A 19,183-nucleotide genomic window follows, 5' to 3' on the forward strand; every position below is an offset into this window, starting at 1 on the left:
GTGCCTGGGTCAAACCCAACTCGGAAGTCCTCCAAACTCATCCTCTCTTCCTCCTCTCCCAGACCACAGGGGATGTCTAACTGGAGGCACTTGCTGTAGTGGTGTCGAGCTCCCAGGTCCACAGGTGGGTTTGGGAGCTGCCTGTTTTCCCTTCCTGGCTGCCAAGGTCCACTGGCAACATCATCATTTCTCACATCTTGCTGATGTAGCCCCTCTGGAAGACAAAGAGGCCTCTGCTCTTTGCTGGAGGAGCAGGCACCCTCCTCCTCACCCCAGCCCCTCAAACCCACATGAAATGCCCCTTCTGCCAGGCACCAAGTCCTTGTCTGACCCCCAACCTGCCTCTCCTCCCATGGATGCCCCATGGATCTCCAGAAGCTGGAGCAGGCAGCAGTCATCTCCTTCCACCTGGAGCTCCCGGTGGGCTCTGCAGCCCGTGGTGGGATTGCAGTGCTGTGTGAGGGGCAGCCACAGAGCCCCATGGACCAAGAGTGTCTGCCAACAGGAGATCACATCCTCTGATCACCCCAGGAGACAGACTGACCCTTCTTCCCCACCACAGGATGGGTTGTGGTGTACCCCACGCTCTTGATGCTGCACAGATCCTCCAGCCAGGAGACCTCGCCCTTGCCCATGTCCCAAGGTGCAGGTCCCATCCGTGTCAGACAGGGAAACCCAGATGTGAGCAGGCTGTGGGGACACCAGAGCAGGGGCTGGTGGCCACTCTGCCACCAGATTGATCTGAATCTCCTTCCCTCCTGCAGGTCATCAACAGGGAGTGGGAGAGAGGGAGCAGTGGAGGGGACTGTATCGAGTGGCTCCTTCCTTCTTTGGATTGTTGTCCCTTTTTTCTAATTGTTGCACAATTTTAGGGCTTTTGTAACATTTTTTGGACAAGCAGGGAAAATATGTTAACAGTGGTTTAAGGAAAGAAAATGAGATCTATCTCTCTTATATATTATATATATATAAAAATATATATATACTTACAGGAAATCTCTATGGAAATATTTATTTAAGATGATTGCAGAAAATATATTATAATTCAGAGTATACCGAGCTTTGTCACGTAACAAAAATCAAGCCCCGGGGAGGGGTAGCTGCCTGTCCCCTTGTGTCTGTTTGTCCGTACGGTTGCAGCTGAAGCCTTTCTCTTCTCTTTTTGTAAGTGCACTCGAACTGTTGAGCAGTGTGACCGTGTTGGATTCAGTGGGAACTTGGGGCGGGGGGGGGGTGTGGGGGAGGATTGATTTTGTTTCCTTTTCCTTTGTCTTTTCTGAACCTGCGGCTGTGAACAGAATGATCACTGCTCAAATCGGATGCTCTGTTTGGGGAGGGACGGGGAGCGGGGTGGGGGTGGGTGTGGGAGGGAGGGCGAGTGTCAGTTTTATTCTTGGTGTTCAAGTGCAATAAATAGCTACCAACTTCTGAGCATGGAAACGGATGATTCTCCGTCACTGCAGTGACTCAGACCGTCTGCCACCCCCCTGTCCCTCCGTCACCGCACTCCTGTCCTCGAAAGCATCAGGGCTGAGAGCAGGCCTTGGGCAGGGGCTGCAGCTGCCCTGCTGCCTGCAGGGTGCTCTGGACACTGCCCACCCTGGTCTGCAGCATCTCTAGGGTTTCAGGGAGCTCAGGGTCCTGCCCAGACCCAGCTCGTTGCCATCCAGCCCTTTTCCCAGGGACAGAGCTTTGTCTTTGACCCACCCCAGTGCTGCAGGGCTCTGGGAGCCCCCAGCAGGTGTTCAAGCTAGATGGGGGTGGGGGTGCCCACTGGGCAGTTTGGGGGAGTTTAGAGGGAGCTGATGCTACAGGGTGAGGGGCACAGGACCCCCAGCTAAGTCCAGGGAGGGTTTGGGGGGCTCCCAGGGGCAGCTGCTGGGCTTTGCTCACGTAGGTGGGCTGGTACCTCAGGGGGACTGGAGTCAGGCTGCCACATTCCCTGTTCCTGTTCCACGGCAGGCCCTGGTGTGCCCCTTTGCCCCCTGTCCCTGCCATTTGCCCCAGCAGGTGTCAGCACTGGAATGTTCCCTCTGCTGCATCCCCCCCAGCCCTGGGCAGCCACGCATGGTGCAGGACACGTGTCCTCTGGATGTGCCACTGCCCCACTGCCTTTTGCCCTGGTGTCCTCCCTCAATGCCAGCTTTGCCTCCCAGCCACATCCTGGCACAGCCTCAGCTCCATTCTTCCCATCGCTCTGCAGCGCAGTGCTGGGTGATGGAAGCTACCAAAGGAGAATCCTGAGGATCCCAGGATTGCTGTGAGGATTTGGGGAATATGGGAGGACACTTTGCAGGTAGAAACAGCAGAGCCTGGACCATCTTGGTCAGCCCAGAGTGGCTTCATGCTGTGGGAAGTCATCAGTTTCTCCTTGTTCTCCTGGTGCTTTGCGGCTGGCAGCACCATCATGAAACCCCGGAGTCCATCACCCACAGAGAGCCCTGTGTGTGCTCCTCCAGCAAAACCCAGCCCAGCCCGGGCTCCCTGCAGCACCCACAGCTATGGCTGGGCAGCACCGTGACCTGCAGAGGCCTCCTGCTCAGCAAATAGTGTCAAGGTTAGAGCAAGGCATTCATTGGGGCCATAAATGTTTATGGCAGGCCCTCCCTGCTCCCCAGCCGCCATGGCCTGGGCTTTCCATCAGCCACACTTTTATGGCTGGGCTCTAATGATTAACCCAGGGCCAGCAGCCCAAGGTGCTCCATGGCTGTGCTGCCAGAGCCCCACAGAGCTGGGGCAGCTGGAGCTGGGGGACCCCACGGGCTGCAGCAATGGGAGATAATGGGGAGGAGGATGGGGAAAGCCACCAGGGGTCCTGCAGGAGAAAGGAAAGGCACAGCCATCCAGAAATAAGCTCAGCAGCCCTGGACAAGAGGAGCTGAGCAGGCAGGAGGAGCTGTAGGAGCTGATCCTACACTCTTGGAGGGGCAAAGGCGATAATTAAATCTCCTGTACTGTAGAGAAAGAAGACTGCAGCCTCCTGACAGAATTCACTGTGGAGGCTCAGGCCAGCGCTGGACCCAGTGCATCAGGAGCACATCCACAATCCTGACACAGACTGTCATTTTTCTCTTCGTCCCATGGTTTTGTCTTTTACCAGGATAAAAATTTGCAGAAAAAAGATGAGGAGGAGCTGTGCCCCTCTAGATGTGCATAAGAAGCCCTGGAAGCTGCTCTAGGTGTGCCTTTCTTCCATGCTGAACACCTCCCCAAATCACCCAGGCAGGGGCTGTGTCACACAGGTGTGGGTGAGCTGATGACACATGGCATGCACGACACTGGGATGTTGGGGACTGGCAGCACCAGGTCCAAACAGCCTCATCCAGCAGTGTCAGCAGGAGGTGGGACATGGGCTGATCTACCCCAAAAATCACACACAGACACTGAAAGCCAGCCCTTCTCCTTTCCCTGGGAAAAGCAGCCCCCAGGGCTGGGGCTGCATCTTGGATCTCCCTTGGCAATAGACACAGCTCCTCCTTAGACACTGGGTCCAGCTGAAACCTGTCCCTGATCCCCTGCACACATGAGGGACAGGTTACACCATCTCTGCTCTCCCTTCAAATCACCCCAACCCTGCCAGACACCACAGGGCAGAGCCACCCTGACCCACCAAGGTCCTCAGGAGATCTACAGCCTGGTTTGTTTATAAAGCCTTTTCTTTTATTCTTCTTCTCATTTATTACTGCTTGTTTATTAGGTTAAATTGCTTTAGGAGGACACTGATTTGTGCTGGTTTTGCTGGAATACCTCCGTGGGACTCTGGCACAAGCTGTCCTCTGGGAATGGAGGCTGTTACAGATTCTCTCACATGTGTTTATGGGTTATTGGAGTCAAATACAGACAGACAGAACAGATCAACACACAGGAGCTCCTTCTCCTCCTTTCCACCTCCTGCAGCTGGACATCCCTCCACCCTGGACAACCCTGAGAGGGGACAGCAGGGCTGGGGCTGCGGGTGGGAATGGGACAGCTGTGACACTTCACCCACACACTGTCACACAAACACAGACTCAGCACACAGTTTGTCACACTGAACAGAAACACAGCGGGGCACCAGGACAGGCAGCGGCTCTGTCCTGGCAGGGCCAGGGTGGTGATGGGGAACCTGGCAGGGTCAGCAGCTCCTGACTACTCCTTGAAAGACCCCCCAAGCTGTCCTGAAGTGCTGCAGTGCAACCTGTGCAAAATGGGAGGCAAGCTCCCACCCAGCCTGCGGGACGCTGGGCGCCCTCAAATCATGGACTCCTCCTCTTCCTCCTCCTCCATCTCCCGGTCCACCTCGATGGCCGTGTTCTCGTAGCTGGTGATGCCCCCGTATTTCCTCATGTGGACCATCAGGGGCTTGGGGGACTGGCTGCCAGCCAGGCTGCCCACGTAGGTGCCGCTGCGGTTCTCCTCCAGGGCCGGGCCCCAGCCCATGGCCGGCCGGCTGGCTTGCTGCACCCGCTGTGGGGGAAGGCAGAGCAGCACAGGCACCCTGCACCTCTGCTCCCCAGCCCAGCTCACCCACCCTTCCATGCTGGCCCCCAGGGACTGAGAGAACCCCCAGTGAGGAGGGGATGGGGTCAAAAGCTTGTCCTGAAACCTTTTGGGAAGGTGATTGATTCTAAGTGTCTTGCTGTGGGCTGGGGAGGTGTCATGAGCTGTGTGTGTTGGTGGTGAGGGCTTGTAGGAGTGAGGGGCTATTGTAGGGCTACAGCCCTGTGCTGTGGGGCTAGAGCCACTCAGACAAGGGGTTAGCCTTGGCCAAGGTGGCTCCTGGCCATGTCACAGTGCCCGTGGCTGTGTCGAGCCAGGTTACAGCCAGCAAGTGCTCCTGGGGAGGGCATCAAGCTCTGCTCTTCTGCTTTTAACAGCCTGGTGAGAGCAGTGAGGCCTGGGAAAGCTGTGAGCAGCCAGCAGCTCTGTAACCTGCTCCTGGGAGAAGCCTTTCAGGGCAGGGATCCCATCTGGGCTGCCTGCACAGTCTGGCAGCTGCCTGCCTTGCTGTGTCATTGCTCGTGCCAAGTGGGTGCAAAGTCCCAGGTGCCCATGGCCACCCCACACTGGAGACAATGTGCTCCCTCACAGGGCACAGCAGGCTTGTTTTGGAGGGGGAATGCACACTGGGCTGCCCCTTGGGCAGCTGTTTTACTCAGTACCTGTCTGGCATCAAGGGAAGCAGCACTGCTGGAAATGCTTTGGGATATGCCATGTCTCACACCCCATGGGCAGCGAGGGGGAATGGGACACACACCCCCAGGAGAGAGGATACAGGAACTTCCAGGGATACTGACTTGGCAGGGGCTGGTGCTCCCTGCTGCACATTTCTGGGTGCTCCCCAGCAGTGTCAGGCCCCAGAACCTCCTACCTCCCACAGCGTCCCTTCTTCCTGGAGCACAGCCAGCACCATGCCCATGGGGATCATCAGGCAGGACAGCACGCCCATGAGGATGCCCAGGGCCTCTGCCCAGGTGGGGAATTGGTAGTTGCCATACTCAGAAGGCTGGTACTTGACAATGTTATACACCAGCAGAGCCTGTGGGATGGGAAGAAAGCGAGATCATCCCAGAGGTCTCATGCTCAAAGAGATGGAGATGATGGACACCTCCCAGAAGAAGGAGGTGTCCTTCTGGTGGTCTCTGGGGCAGGAGATGCCAGCAGAGTAACTGATCACACTGGGAGGTCCCCCAGGGGCACTGGCAGCACTGTGGTGTTCCAGCACCAACCAGCAGCTCAAGCTGAGCTGTTTACCATCATCGTTGCTGGGGACAGGACCATCCAGCAAGCTCTGAAGTAGGGGCCTGGTTTGAATCCCAGCATCATGTGGATGTCTCGGCAGAACCTCTTCATGCCTGCAGGAGGGAGAGGAACTCAGAAGCTTTGATCCCTACCCAGAGCCTTGTGTCTGTACCAGGCTGCCCTGCACTGATCACAAGCAGTGGTTTGTACCCTCTGAGGCAGTCTGCTCCCACCCATCTGGGAGGTGCAGGAGGGCCCAGCTGGTGCTGCCTGAAGGACCAGGCTCAGCACCACTTGTACCTTTGGAGAGCTGAATCAAGTGGCAGCCAAGAAGAAACAGGTGATGGGAGCAGAGTCTCATGCTCCACTGTGAGGCTGTTGGTTTCCCTACTGCTCCCTCTAAATCCCTCTCTTCACACAGACAGCACCTCCTTCCCTGTGCCCCTGTGGGGACAGGCAGCCTTACCATAGACACGTGTCACCACAAGGCAGGTGGTGATCACCACCACCATGAGACCAAAGCCAGCACTGTAGTCATCCAGCAGCACCAGCCAGTACATCCCACCCTGTGGAGACAAAGCACAGAGGCCAGCATCTCATGGAACATCATCCCAGCAAACCTCCACCCACGTCCTCTGACTGCTGGGGACCCTGGGGAGGACAGCAGTGAGCAGCCTCAAGAGATCAGTGTCCTGATGGGGTTGGTGTAGGGATGGGAGTGACACTGTGTCACTCCCCTTGGCCCTCACACCTTCTGCAAGCCCAGGCTCATCTCTCTCTCTCACCTGCTCACCTGATATGAATATACATGAGAAAACTTGGCTCCTGACCTAAATTCTCCCTAAAACGAGTCCCTAGCTGGTCCCACAGTGGATCCCCCCAGAGCCATACCTCTGTAGTGAGGATGAGCCCCATGAGGAAGAGGGCGATGCAGATGAGGGCAGAGAAGGAAGCTTTCTTTGGCCGCAGGTAGTAGGGGAACTCATCGGTCACTGCTGTGACAATGGTCTCCATGAATGCAAACTGCAGGAGGAGAGGGTCCCCTGAGCCCCCAGGCTGCCTGGAGTGCACAGCTGGCTCCCTGGGCTCTGTCCTCACCTGGCTGTCCAGGCCCAAGGTTAGCAGCATGAAGAAGAACATGAAGGACCAGAATGGAGAAAGGGGGAGCATTGTCATGGCCTGGGGGTACACCACAAAAGCCAGACCAGGACCTGGGGGAGGCAAAGGACAGCAGGGTGAAAAGGTGGTGGCAGAGCTGTGGGGATGGAGGAGAGCTCAGCAGAGCAGCACCATGGCACAGACTTGCCAGGACTCTGGCAAGATGGGCAGGAGGGGTCCTGTGGCAGAGGGTGGAGAAACAGCCTAAGCCTTGCTCAGACCATCATTAGACATCACTTGTTACTCAATATTTACACCACAGGAAGTAATCTGCCCCCTTCCCTCCCCCTGGCCAGCTGAGCATCCCCCTTCATCCCTCATGCTGACACCCTCAGGTGCCTTCCAACCTGGAAGGGATGATCCTGAGCACACCCAGAGAGAGGGGGAAGGGGAAAACATCTTCGTTTGGCCTCACCTGCTTTTGCCACCTGGTTAACAGGGACCCCAAGCTCCTGGGACATGTATCCCAAAACAGAGAAGATGGCAAACCCTGCCAGGATGCTGGTGATGGCATTGCCCAGGGTCACTATGAAGGTGTCCCTACAGAGAAGGAGGAAGATGCTCTGAACATGCTCATTCCTTCCCACCCCACACCAGTGCACGGTGGCATTGCCCGCCCCAGATGCCACAGTAAGGTAACCCTGAGACTGTCCTTCAGTGCCTCTCATGGCAAGTGCTTTCCAGGGTCAAATGGAGCACATATTTAAAGGATAATACTGTGAGGTTCCTCTAAATATTTCTGTCCCCTGTGGATGGGGTCAGAAAAAATGTCCAACAAGTGTCACTTTCAGTGAACTACACTGGATGCTGGGCACAGGGCACACATGCACAACTCCAGCCTCAAATATCCCCAGCTTTCAGCATCTACACCCAAAACATCTGAGCTGGGTGCTTTGCTTTGGTGCTTAGGAGAATTTTTTCTCATGGATCCCCATGCTCTTCTCAAGCCTGCACAAACTGCCAGGTATCCCCTCAGTGCAAGGAGCAGAGCAAGGTGACTGTGCTGCACCACGGGCTTCTGCTGGCTCTGAACCCACCAGCTCAGGTTTTCACAGCTCCCCACAACCCATAACTTTTACAAGACAGCAGCAGACTCCCACCTGTAGATATTCTGATGGAAGGTGTTGTACGAGGCGAAGGTGAGGAGGCCCCCAAAGCCCACCCCAAGGGAGTAGAAGATCTGCAGGGCTGCCTCAATCCACACCTGGGGGAAGGAAGCAGTGCTGAGGAGAGCAGGGGTTGGGAACCTCCACATGAGGAAGATGACATTACAAATCTGCTTCCCCAGAGCCCCAGGCACATCTTCCGCATCACAAATAACCTATGGGATATTTGTCTTTCCTTGTTAACACTCACCACTCATAGGGGATCAGCTGGCTAATGGAAGGGCTAATATAAGAACGTTTTAGGGCCAGCCCAGTGGGGCATTAAATGCCCTTGGGTGGTCTCTTGATGGCGACCACTGCTGACCCCACTCCACATTCTTGGATTTCTTGAGAACCACAAACAGCCAAATCCACCACGGGCACCCATCAGCCCATCACAGGGGCTGGGATGATCCTGCCCATGGTCCTGGTACTCAGGGGAATTTTGATACCATCCCATCCATGCAGAGCCATAAACACATGCATGGGGTGGGGACACATGGGAATAGTGGCCCAGACAAGCTGTGGGACAAAGATTTTTGGTCTAGAAACAACCAAGAGAGCTTTAAGTTAGGGTGTGGCCAGAAAAGACACCTGAGTAAGGGAACTGCCTCTGTGGCATTCAGGAGGTGCCAGGAGAAGGTTCATTTTTGTGTCTTGAGCAAATTGCACAACATCCTACTCACCTTGGAAGATAGCAAGTGATCAAACTGGGGAGTGAGGTAAAACTGGATCCCCTTCCAGGCCCCCTCTAGAGTCACACCACGAATGAGCAGCATCACCAGGATGAGGTATGGGAAGGTGGCAGTGAAGTACACGACCTGTGGGAGAGCAGAGCCAGCAGGGAGAGCTGGGAATGAGAGCACAGCCCCCCATGCCCTGTCACTAGGGTGGGACACATCACCCTGGGGTCCTTGGGCTGCAGTAGGGTCGGTGTGCCAGCCCTGCAGGTGTCTGGGTGTGCAAGGCATCCCCAAAATACCTTATACCCAGCGGATGCTGTTTGTGGGTCCCACTTGCCCAGAGGTGCAGAGCTGCACACCCTGGTGAGCATCGCTGCAGGTCCCCCCAGAGGAGAGCAGCCAGCCCTTACCTTGCCAGAGGATTTGACTCCCTTGAGGATGCACAGATAAACAATAGTCCAGGACAGGAGCAGGCACAGACACAGGTTCCAGCGGATCCTCCCAGGATCCCCAATCCCTGAGCTGCCCTGGATGTGCAGGACATAGCGGCTAGGGAGGAAGGAGAGCTGCCAGTGAGCATGGGCTGCCTCCTTCCAGAGCCCCTCTGACCCCAGAAATGCCTCTGCTGCAAAATGACCTTGTCAGCTATCACAGGCACTGGCAGCTCCTTGCCAAGCAAACAGGAACACTTGGAGTGATTTCTCCAGCACGTATTAGAGAGCCCAGAAGGGATGCCTGGCATCTCCAGAGCAAATTGCCAGCCATTCCAGACGTGGGATGCATTTTAGTCTAGCATATCTCCCGGCCAGCAAAGCAGCACTGGAACATGGACACCTCCCACACCGCAGTGGCTAAACTGAGCTGTCACCCAGAGCTGAGCACACAGGCCCATTGCTGCACCCACACCACCCCCGTGAGTGAGACCTGCAGCATCTGTGCTGTGAGCTGTGCAAATCCTCACCCCTCATCTCCTCCCCATCCCCTCCCTGGCTGGACACCAGCCACGTCCCCAGGCTGCCCCGTTACCTCCAGTACTCCTCACTGGGGCTGACGGTGTTGCTGATGTTGATGGGGAGGGAGCTGTTCCCCGCCCTGATGACGTGGTGGTCCAGGCACAGCTCAGTGTTCCACCAGTTGCCACAGTGCTGCCAGGGCAAGTCGCTTGTGAGGGATGCAAAGAGGTAGAAGAGAACGTAAGCAATGATCATATTGTAGTAAATGGCCACCAGGGAGACGATGAGGATCGTGCCCATGCCAACGCCTGGGGGAAGGAGAGGGTAAAGAAGGAGTGAGCTGGAGCAGAGCAAAGCACATCCAAAAGCAGGGTCAGACACTGCACCTCAGCAGCCAAATGAGCAACCAGTCCAAGGTTCACCTGCTGGGGGAGCCACTTATTGCCATTATAATATAACATGAGGACAATTCTCTGCATTGATGACCTATTGCCTCATACAAACACCTTTACACCAGCCTAATGTTGAGAATAAAAGTATTTGATCTGAACCTTTTCCTCAAATGCTTTATTCTTACCTTTGTTTTTAACAGGTATATTGCTTTGTTTTCATGCTCTATTTTGTACCAGAGCTGGTTTAATAACCTCCATACCATTTCTAGAGCTGGCCATGCCATCCAGAGCCCTCAAACACTGACCCATCTCATGCAGCTACTAAAACAGCTAACTCGGAATTCCAGCCTGCCACACCTTCCCCCAGGTTCTTTTGATTCTAACAAGAGCTTTGAGGACCCTGGGATGCTGCTGCTGGTGCATGGCCTCACCAAAGAGCTCTTGCAGAGGTCCCTCAGAGGCTCTGGACTTCACTCACGCACCTTTAAAGAGAGGGCTGATCTTCCACACTGCCAGTGGCCCTAGGCTGGAGAACTGGCCAAGTGACAGCTCCATGAAGAAGATGGGGATCCCACATATAGCCAGCATGATGAAGTAAGGAACCAAGAAAGCTCCTGCAAAAAAAAAAAAAAAAATCTTGAAAGTAATACAGAACAAACCCCTAAAGCCTAACTGTGACAGGGAACAAAGCTCATTCAATATGTGTGGCTCTGAGGGATCTACATCAAAATCAGGAAGACAGGGAAGAGCAAAAGCTCACTGTTAGTGAAGGAGAAAAGGGCTCTGATTCACCTGGTGCTGTGCTTCCCCACTGCTCCCAACTCTCTTTTCTCTTTGAATCTTTCACAAACACCCTGAAATTCCCCAGTTATTATTGCTCTGGGAGAAGCTGAACCAACATTTTCCACCATCACCCAGGGCTCTTGCACTGCAAAAGGTTCACTCGCTCCTTTGATTGCTGTGAGGGGTTTGCTGACCCTGGAGGACACCAGACCAAGAAGCTGCTGGACACCAGGAGAGCTGGTGTTTGGTTGAGCAAGGACACAGGGGTTTGCCCAAGGCCAGGAATACAGAGATGGGCTCACAAATCCCTTCCACACATGGATACAGGTGCTTAAAGCCCTAAACAACCATAGGGAGGGCAGGAGGAGGCTTCACCCCACAACCAGTCCTACTTTCCAGCCCCAGGAAGGGGAAGGGATGCTTCTTCAGGGATATTCTACCATCCCAGCTCAGCGGGTGGGAGACTGAGCGCTGCAGAGGATGCCCAAGTACCTCCTCCGTTGGTGTAAGCCCTGTAGGGGAACCTCCAGACGTTGCCGAGGCCCACGCAGTACCCGATGCAGGAGAGTAGGAAATCCAAGCGCCCCGTCCAGGTGCCTCTGTCCTCGGGGCACTCCGAGCCCAGGTCCCCATCCTGGCTGCTGGGGCTCACCAGGAGGTCTGGTGGCACTGGCTGAGGGACCAGGGGGTGGGAGAGGGCAGACAGGGGGTGAGCAAGGAATAAACACAGAGAATGAGGAATGGGAGAGAGGCAAGAAGTGCCAAGAACTCGTGAGTGAATTCGTGACCCCAAGTGACAGCACTGAGACCTGTGCCTTGGGAACACCCTGTCCCAGCAGTTCTCTGTTCCCCTCCTCAGCCACTGCCCTGCTCTGCCCCTGAGCAAACAAAAAGGATAAATGTGATCCGACATGGCCAGAGCTCCCCTGGGATTGTCCCAGTTCATTCTGGGAAGGTTCACCAGGACCCAACTCACAAGCCCAGGTTCCAAACACATCCTTTCAGGGGCCACAATAAACTTTCTGCATCTCCTGCAGGATACAGGCATGAGGGCAGCGGGAGAAGCTCTGTGGTGTGCCAGGGAGGGTGACACCAGCCCCATGTGTGCCATGCCAGGCACTCCCCTGACTGACACTCATTGCTCTCTGCATTTTCCACACTTTTCCAGCTGCCAAAATCCTGCACTGTGGGAATTTAGTGATACTCCCAGTTGTCCCTGCTGAGAAATGAGAGACCTTCCAGAATTCCTAATGTGCTCTGGATCAATGCAGCACAGGCAGGGCATTAACCCATTCCCTTCCTCCCCACTGCCTCAGCCCTGCAATCCATTTGGGTTGGGGTGATGCACCAGGAGGGCAGCTCTGTGTTTGTATGGGTGTACATCAGGTTTGCATGGAGGTGCTCAGTCTGAATCCCCCCAGTTTCCTGACCTTAGGAGAGCAGGGAAATCATCCCCACTGACTTCAGAGCTGAAAGCCTGAGCCAGCAGCTGCCAGATGAGATCCCATCACAGAAACACCCACAGCAAAACCAGGCAGCACAAAGGGGTGGAATGAGGACCCTGTCCCTGTGCCACCATGTGTTGCTGTGCCCTGGTGTGGGAGTTTATCATGTTTGTATTGAGGCACAGGAGGATTCTGGTGTCCCTGCTGACAAGGTACCAGGAGCAGGGCCAGAGGAGCCCCTTTGAGAACCTGTCAAAGACATGTTTTATGAAAAATCCTTTCCTTAGGATTTTTTCTCCTGAGAAGCCGAGAGGTCTCAGAAACAAAATGTAAGCAATGGTTATCTGCTGCTGTGGAATGCAACAGGCGCATCTGTGATTGGTCTCATGTGCTTGTTTTGAATTAATGGCCAATCACAGTCAGTTGGCTCGGACTGTCTTGGTCAGCCACAAGATTTTGTTGTCATTCCTTTCTATTCCTTGCTAGCCTTCTGATGAAATCCTTTCTACTATTCTTTTAGTATAGTTTTAATATAATATAATATATATCATAAAATAATAAATTAATCTTCTGAAACATGGAGTCAACATTCTCCTCTCTTCCCTGGTCGTGGGACCCCTGCAAACACCACCACAGGAACCTTCTCTTCTTGAGCTCTCTGAAGAAATCAAGCCGCCATCTCCCTGTACTTGTTCATTATTACAGATAACAAACCCTTGGGATGTGGTTGAGGAGAGGGGTCTGGGTGTGGAGGATCAGCCAGAAGGAGCTGTGGCTCTCCTGTACCAGTGTGCACCTGTGCTCAGAGCCTGCAGCAGAGCCCAGTGCCCAGGAGAGGAGAGCTGCCTGGTGACCAGAGCTCAGTGCTGCCCTTTCAGGGCCTCAGAGATGGTGGCAGCCAGCTCCTCTCCTCCTCCTCCTCGTCTCCAGCTGGACTGGACTGGAGGATGCTCCTGCTGCTGGTTCCCATGGAGACACCGAGCCAGGATGCTGAAGGAGAGGGCTGCCAGCTCCCCCCATGCAGGGTGCACCCCAAACCCCCAGCTGCTGGCGCTGCAGACATGCTGCTGGCAGCCCAGAGGCACCAAACACAGAGGCAAACTCCTCCCATTCCCACCTGGAGCACAAACACCTCGAGGGACAGGACAGGGGCAAGCTGTTCCTAGAGCCAACCTGAAATGTACAGCTCCAGCAAAGCTGTAACACCAAAATCCTCTGTGAAAAGCCCATCCCTGCTGGATGCCGCCATCACAAGGCAAAGGCCAGAAGAAAATGTCGCAAAAACACGGGCTGAAAAGTCAAAATATGACCCAAATGTGATACTATTGCTATAAAACCATCAGTACCTGGCAGCCTCCTGCAGTTGTTCAGCACAGCTCTGTGGTTCAGCAGCACCTCCAGGTCATGGCTGTGCCTGCTAATGAGCCCAGCACACCCAGAGTGTGACCCACAGCTGCCTGTGCTGGCAGGGGATGCACAGGCTGCTCTGAGCTCCTCCCCAAAGATTTCAGCAGCTCAAACCTGTGCTCACAAACATCGCTGCCAGGCAGGGACCATCACAGCTGGGTCTTCCCCCTGCAAAATACTCCTTCCCTGTCCATCACACTGCCTGGGTAGCTCTTGTTTTCCAGATTTGAATCACAGAAAACCAGCAAGAAGGGATGCTGGGAGATCATTAAATCCTGTTGCCTAATTCCTGCATCTCTATCTGAATCCCAAACACCTGCAGGAGGGTCAGGTAGAGCTGCAAGATCTCATTACCGGTGGATGCCTGTGCATGAGGTGTAGCACAGAAATCAACACAGAAGCAACAACAGGAAATGGAAGGATCCAATGGGACTTTGTCCAAACTGTAAATGGCCTGGTCCCCACCCCAGCCACCATTTCAAGTGCCATGGGATGTAGTTTGTCACTTGTGTCTCAATAATGACTGCCCCCCCTTGTTAATATCTTTATCTGGAGCTCTATAGCTCAAGTTTAGGACCCCAGAGCAGAAAGCAGAGACCACTCAGATGTCACATAAACCCAAAGGACAATAGCACTTGTCCCCATTGGGCAAGCTGAGAAGATACAGGTCAGGGATGCTGCTGGAAAACACACACAAAGGCAGTGCTCAAAATTCCCCCCAAATCCCACCCTTCCCATAGAAATCAGAGAAAAATGGGCCTATTTGCCTGACTTGAAAAGAATTACAAAGCACAATATTTAAGGCTTCCAGCCCATCCTTGTCCCAGATCACAGAGGGAAGCACAGATCCCTTCTCCTGACTGCTGGAAATCTCACACACCAGCCTGATTCTAGAGCTGTTTTTTTAAGATTAATGCTCTCTTTCAGCCTCTGTCATAACAGAAATTCTCTTTTCAGCAGCAGCTGAAGTGCACCAGTGCTCCAGTACTGCTCCAGTGCTTTCCACTGATGTCAGCTGCTATCCCTCAAGCCGGGCTCCCATCTCGCAGTTATAAACAGACGGGCACTAACAGCTCCCTTGGCAACCAGGGCCTCTTTGAACACAGCACCACTTCCCATTATGCACCAAAAGATGCTCCCAAAGAAGTCAGCAAAGCAAAGGTCACCGAGAAAAAAAAGCACTTTAGTCTCTGCCAAGATAAGAGCTCGGGTCTGTAAGGAAATGGCTCTGTGCTAATTATTTTCTCTAAACCAATTTACTTAAACCAAAACTCAGCTGTATCTGAGTGAAAAAACTCCAGCCAGATCAAAGGTATGTTTTCATCCTATTTTGTCTCCATTCAAGCTGGCATTGTGGGGTTATTTTGTCAGTGTTTTGTGCGTGATCACAGCCTTTGAGCAAGAGAAATGCCACCCAGCACCAGATTTCTCCCCTGCGGATCTGAGCACATCGAGTCTCTAAAGTGTGAGTCACTTCAGATTAGTTTGAATTGCTTGCTAATCTCTCAGAGAAAAAAAAATCTTAAAAAGGCATAAAAATGAATTCAAATGTAATATCACTTACAGAGTGAAGTAAATAAAGCGCTGCTATGGAGAGGAGGAGCCCCTCAAAGGGCTGAACTGACCCTGGGTGACCCCAGCCCGGGGTCACAGCTGATGCCATCAGAGGGACAGGGATGGCAGAGCCAGCACAGGTAGGTTGGAGATGGCTGAGGCTGAAGCAAACTCATTACAGCAATGTCCAAAGTGCAAGGAGTGTGCACAGATACAAATACTTGTGGTTTTTAATCTGAAAACCCTGGGGAAGTTTCCAGGCAGTTTGTGGCAGGCAGAGGAGGGCAGTGGCTCAGTAGGAAGATGCTGCTCAGCAGCCTGGCCAGGTATGGGAAGGGACAGCAGGAACCCACCAGTGGGATTTAGTCCATTTCTACCAAATAAACCCCAGAGAAAATAATAAAATACATTATGCAAAACCAATCTGAAATCCTTAGAGCCTGAGAAAGGTCTTCTCTAATCAAGAGGTATTTCCATATGTCTGGTAAGAAGAGCTTAAAACTCCAGCTCACCAATGGGCAGTGGGTCACAATGAGAGGAAGAGGAGGCTGTCAGGGTGCTGGGTGGTGCTGCAGTGGGAATGGGCCCATCTCCTCATCAGCCACCAGCAGCTCCAGGCAAGCCCAATGCCAGCATTGGACACAGTGCTCCCAAGGTGGTTGTGAGCACCAGGTCCTCCATCTGCAGCTCAACAATGGTGGTTTTGGGTATAAAGGACAGAGGGCTCTGAGCAGCACTGGGAATGGGGGAAATAACTCCAGAGACATCTGCTTTCCATCCCAACTGATCACCATGGGACTAAATGAATTCCTGAATAAATGCTAAAGAGGGTCACCAGCATCAAGTGACTCAGAAAGGCTTTGGAAGGGGCAAAGACCACTTTTAATGGATCTTGCAGTCACAAAGCCATCTGGAAAAGCAATTTGTAGGAAAGAGGAAGAAAGAGAAGAGCCAAACAATGCCTCCAAACAAGAGTGGAGAAATAGCTGTCAGGGCCTGCTGGCTGTCACCAGGACATTGCTGAGATTTTTACGTCATTTCCCAATACCCAAGGAATTTCTTGGCAGGGCTAAAACTCTCCTGGGTTTTCATTCATCTCAACAGAGTCAACCTGCCCTGTGTTCAGAGGGCATGGTTTGGCACAGGGTGTAGCTGACGAGGCTCCCAGCCCTGGGTCACAGCCTGGGGTGCTCCAGGAGGGACTGGCCCATTCAGCAGCAGCACATCCCCACGATGGAGCTGTGCTGACACTGCCTGTGCCCCCCTGCTCCACCAGAGAAAGGGCTCGGGGGGAAGTGGGAGCTCAGACTGGCAAGAGCAAAGTGGCAATGGAGGGAAGCCTACATGGGAAAGCATGGCAGCTGGGTTGGAAAAGGGTTCCCAGGAGGAGGTGAAAGGGGTTTGCAGCTCTGCCAGCTCTGCTCTGAACCCAGAGTTCAGCGTCCAGCTGACCCCACATCACCCACACCCCTTTAAATCCTGATGAGGAGGATGAGGATGAGGATGAGGATGAGGATGAGGTGGGAAAGGCACTGCCCAGCCCCTGCGCCCATCCCGTGGGAGGGACCCCGAGCCCGGGCAGTCCCAGGAGCGGCATTCCCGGGGTGCCAGGCTGCGGGAGCCAGCTCTGCCCCGGTGCCACCCACGGCACCCGGCAGACACAACATGAGTCACCCACGGCCGGCAGCGCCGCTGGCAGGGCAGGGCAGGGCAGGGCAGGGGGCAGCTCAGGAGGGGCAGTGGGCGCGAAATGCCCCATCCCGCTGACACCATCTCCCCTTGGCCCCGCGCACCACCGTTGTTCCCCAACATCCCACTGATCCCTGCCCACCAAGGCTCCCGAGCAGGGATGCGGGGCCATGGCCATGACTCCCCCGCTCCCAGCTCGGGGTTACCCCGCTTCCTTCCCAGCCCTGGGGTACCCTCCCTCCCGTCACCTGCCGGGGGTACCCTGGTCCCCTGCTCCCATCCCTGGGGCACCCCCGCTGCCGGCTCTCACCTTGCGGAGCTGCTGCTGCCGAAGCTGCTTCATCCCGCACCCTGTTGCTATGCGCTCCCCGCTCCGGCACTCGGCGTCTCGCTCTCTCCGGCGCCGGCGAGGGCGAAGGGGGAGCGGGGAGCGATGGCACCGAGGGGTGGGCTCGCACCTGCTCCGGAGAGCCGGGAGGCGAGGAGCGAGGCTGGGGGAAAGGTTTGTCTCGAGTGGAGGATGGCTGCGTGTGGAGCAGGGAGGGACGAGGGAGGTCTGTCTGTCAAAGCTCTCCTGGCAGGGAAAGGGGGATCCGGGACCTCAGAACCCTGCCCGGGCAGCGAGGGGGAACGGCTGCTGCCTCACTCACACCACGAATGCATCAGGTGTCCCTAGGTGTCCCAAAGACCCGACTTTAGGGTCACTCTGTCACCGAGCACCCCATGTAGTGATGGCAGAGACGCCACAAGCTCACAGCGCCTTCCTGTCTGGTTCTGAGAGGACTTTCCTGTGGCAGGACACAGCTGGAGCTTGAGCAGATGAGAAGGGATTGCTCCCCACGCTGCCTGAGCCCAGCCTGCAGTCCAGGGGAGGGGAGGCTCCACAGCCACCAGTCCCACATCCCACCACACCGAGGGCAAGAGCAACCCTTGGGCAGTGCCCAGGGTGAGCATCTGAGCCCCCAGGGTGAGATCATGGCCCCAGTGCTGGAGCACAGGTCACATCTCCAGGTCCCGATGTCCCAGTTTGGGTCAGCAGTGGGATACTGGAGCCCCAGTGCCCAGGGAGATGCTGGCTTTTCACCCTCATACTCAGTCAAATTCCCAGTGAGGTGGCAGCGCTGGTCTGTGCCTTCTCCTCCCACTTCCATGGTGGAAATGGGAGAAAGAACAACCCCACATGCTCCAGGGCCAGTGTGGGACCAGGACAGCTCCAGACTCTTTCCCATGATAATATCCACTTGTCCATCACTTGATCCCTGGACTGTGCCCAGTGCTCTGACACCACATGTGTCCCTTTTCCCTGAAAGTGCCCTACAGGCTCCAGTCTGAGCCAGACTTCTGCCCAGATGCTTTACTGAGGTTTAATGTGAGTGGGGATGAGGACAATGACAGGGCTGGATCAGAGAGAACCCAGCCTGTCTGATATAAAAGCAAATACCCAGGATATCTAGTGGCAGTTGTGCTCCTGCAGCCCTCTAAGCACTTCTGAAAATTTTACCTGAAAGCAAAGGTATTCTCAGGATAAAGACACATTTCGGCAGGAATCCAACATGATGAAGTGGCCCAGCATTTGCACAATGGGTCTTTTAGAGCTAATATTTACCTGGATTTCCCAGAGAAAAGAGGAAAGAGCAAAACTAGATAACCCATCAAACGTTTCTTTTCACACACTCACAGCTTCCTCAAAAATAAAAGTATCTTTGGGAATTCACTCAGGCTGCTTTTACCTGCCTTGGACTTGCCCACCACTTCTCCCTCTCCCAGATGCTGGCTGGGAATGCTGAGACTGGAGGTGGCCAGGCTGATGGCCAGGGGCTGCATCAAGCACTGCTCCTACCTCAGCCCTCATGCAGGGCAGGGATGCTTTGTGTGCCTTTCATGCCAGTGCAATCTGAATCAGAGAGCCTGGTGCCACCTTACTACAGCTGTCCCAGCCCCATGTCACCAGCATGGATTGATCACCAAACCATTCAGCATCCCTGGGCAGACTTCTTGGCCTCATCTTCTTGTGTACAGGGCAGTATTTTTCATTTGAGACACCCAGGGCTGAGGGTGCCCTGAAATGTCCATGTTGATCCCAATTCTGGGATGCTCTGTACCTGGAACTCGCTCTTCTGGTTTGTCTGGTGCTGCTCTTGGTAGCACCAGCAGCTCTTCACAGCCTGGGAGTAGATGTCCCACCCCAGGGACCTGGGATGTTTCAGCTTAGCATTGCAGGGCTGGACCAAGTCTGGCATTGCCCTGGAGCTG

The 19,183-nt window shown here is 54.6% G+C and overlaps 1 protein-coding gene across 2 annotated transcripts; it reads right to left on the reverse strand.

Annotated features, from left to right (window-relative positions):
* Positions 1-3,638: 3,638 nt before the first annotated feature.
* SLC6A7 (solute carrier family 6 member 7) lies at positions 3,639-17,482 on the reverse strand. 2 transcript variants are annotated; one of them, XM_064724995.1, is made up of 14 exons: positions 17,241-17,482; positions 11,328-11,508; positions 10,535-10,666; positions 9,734-9,968; positions 9,118-9,256; positions 8,711-8,845; positions 7,980-8,083; positions 7,295-7,419; positions 6,820-6,932; positions 6,613-6,744; positions 6,188-6,287; positions 5,734-5,834; positions 5,351-5,518; positions 3,639-4,446 (listed from the first exon to the last, which is right to left on the reverse strand). In XM_064724995.1, the coding sequence occupies exons 1-14, from the start codon at positions 17,271-17,273 to the stop codon at positions 4,231-4,233; spliced, it is 1,914 nt and encodes a 637-aa protein (XP_064581065.1). In that variant the 5' UTR covers positions 17,274-17,482; the 3' UTR covers positions 3,639-4,230. The 2 variants fall into 2 exon arrangements, with proteins under 2 accessions (XP_064581065.1, XP_064581064.1); XM_064724994.1 differs by having other exon boundaries at positions 4,100-4,446; positions 6,613-6,932.
* Positions 17,483-19,183: the final 1,701 nt, after the last annotated feature.

The sequence above is a fragment of the Zonotrichia leucophrys genome, chromosome 13, assembly GCF_028769735.1.
Source record: "Zonotrichia leucophrys gambelii isolate GWCS_2022_RI chromosome 13, RI_Zleu_2.0, whole genome shotgun sequence".
Classification (NCBI taxonomy): domain Eukaryota; kingdom Metazoa; phylum Chordata; class Aves; order Passeriformes; family Passerellidae; genus Zonotrichia; species Zonotrichia leucophrys.

Excerpts from the sequence above, each read along its gene's own strand:
- SLC6A7 (XM_064724994.1), bottom strand. The coding sequence starts at position 17,273 with ATGAAGCAGCTTCGGCAGCAGCAGCTCCGCAAG. Across the intron at positions 9,257-9,733 it reads CCCAGTGAGGAGTACTGGAG|CCGCTATGTCCTGCACATCC; the intron begins GTAACGGGGCAG and ends CTTCCTCCCTAG. Across the intron at positions 5,519-5,733 it reads TGTCCCCAGCAACGATGATG|GCTCTGCTGGTGTATAACAT; the intron begins GTAAACAGCTCA and ends CCCATCCCACAG.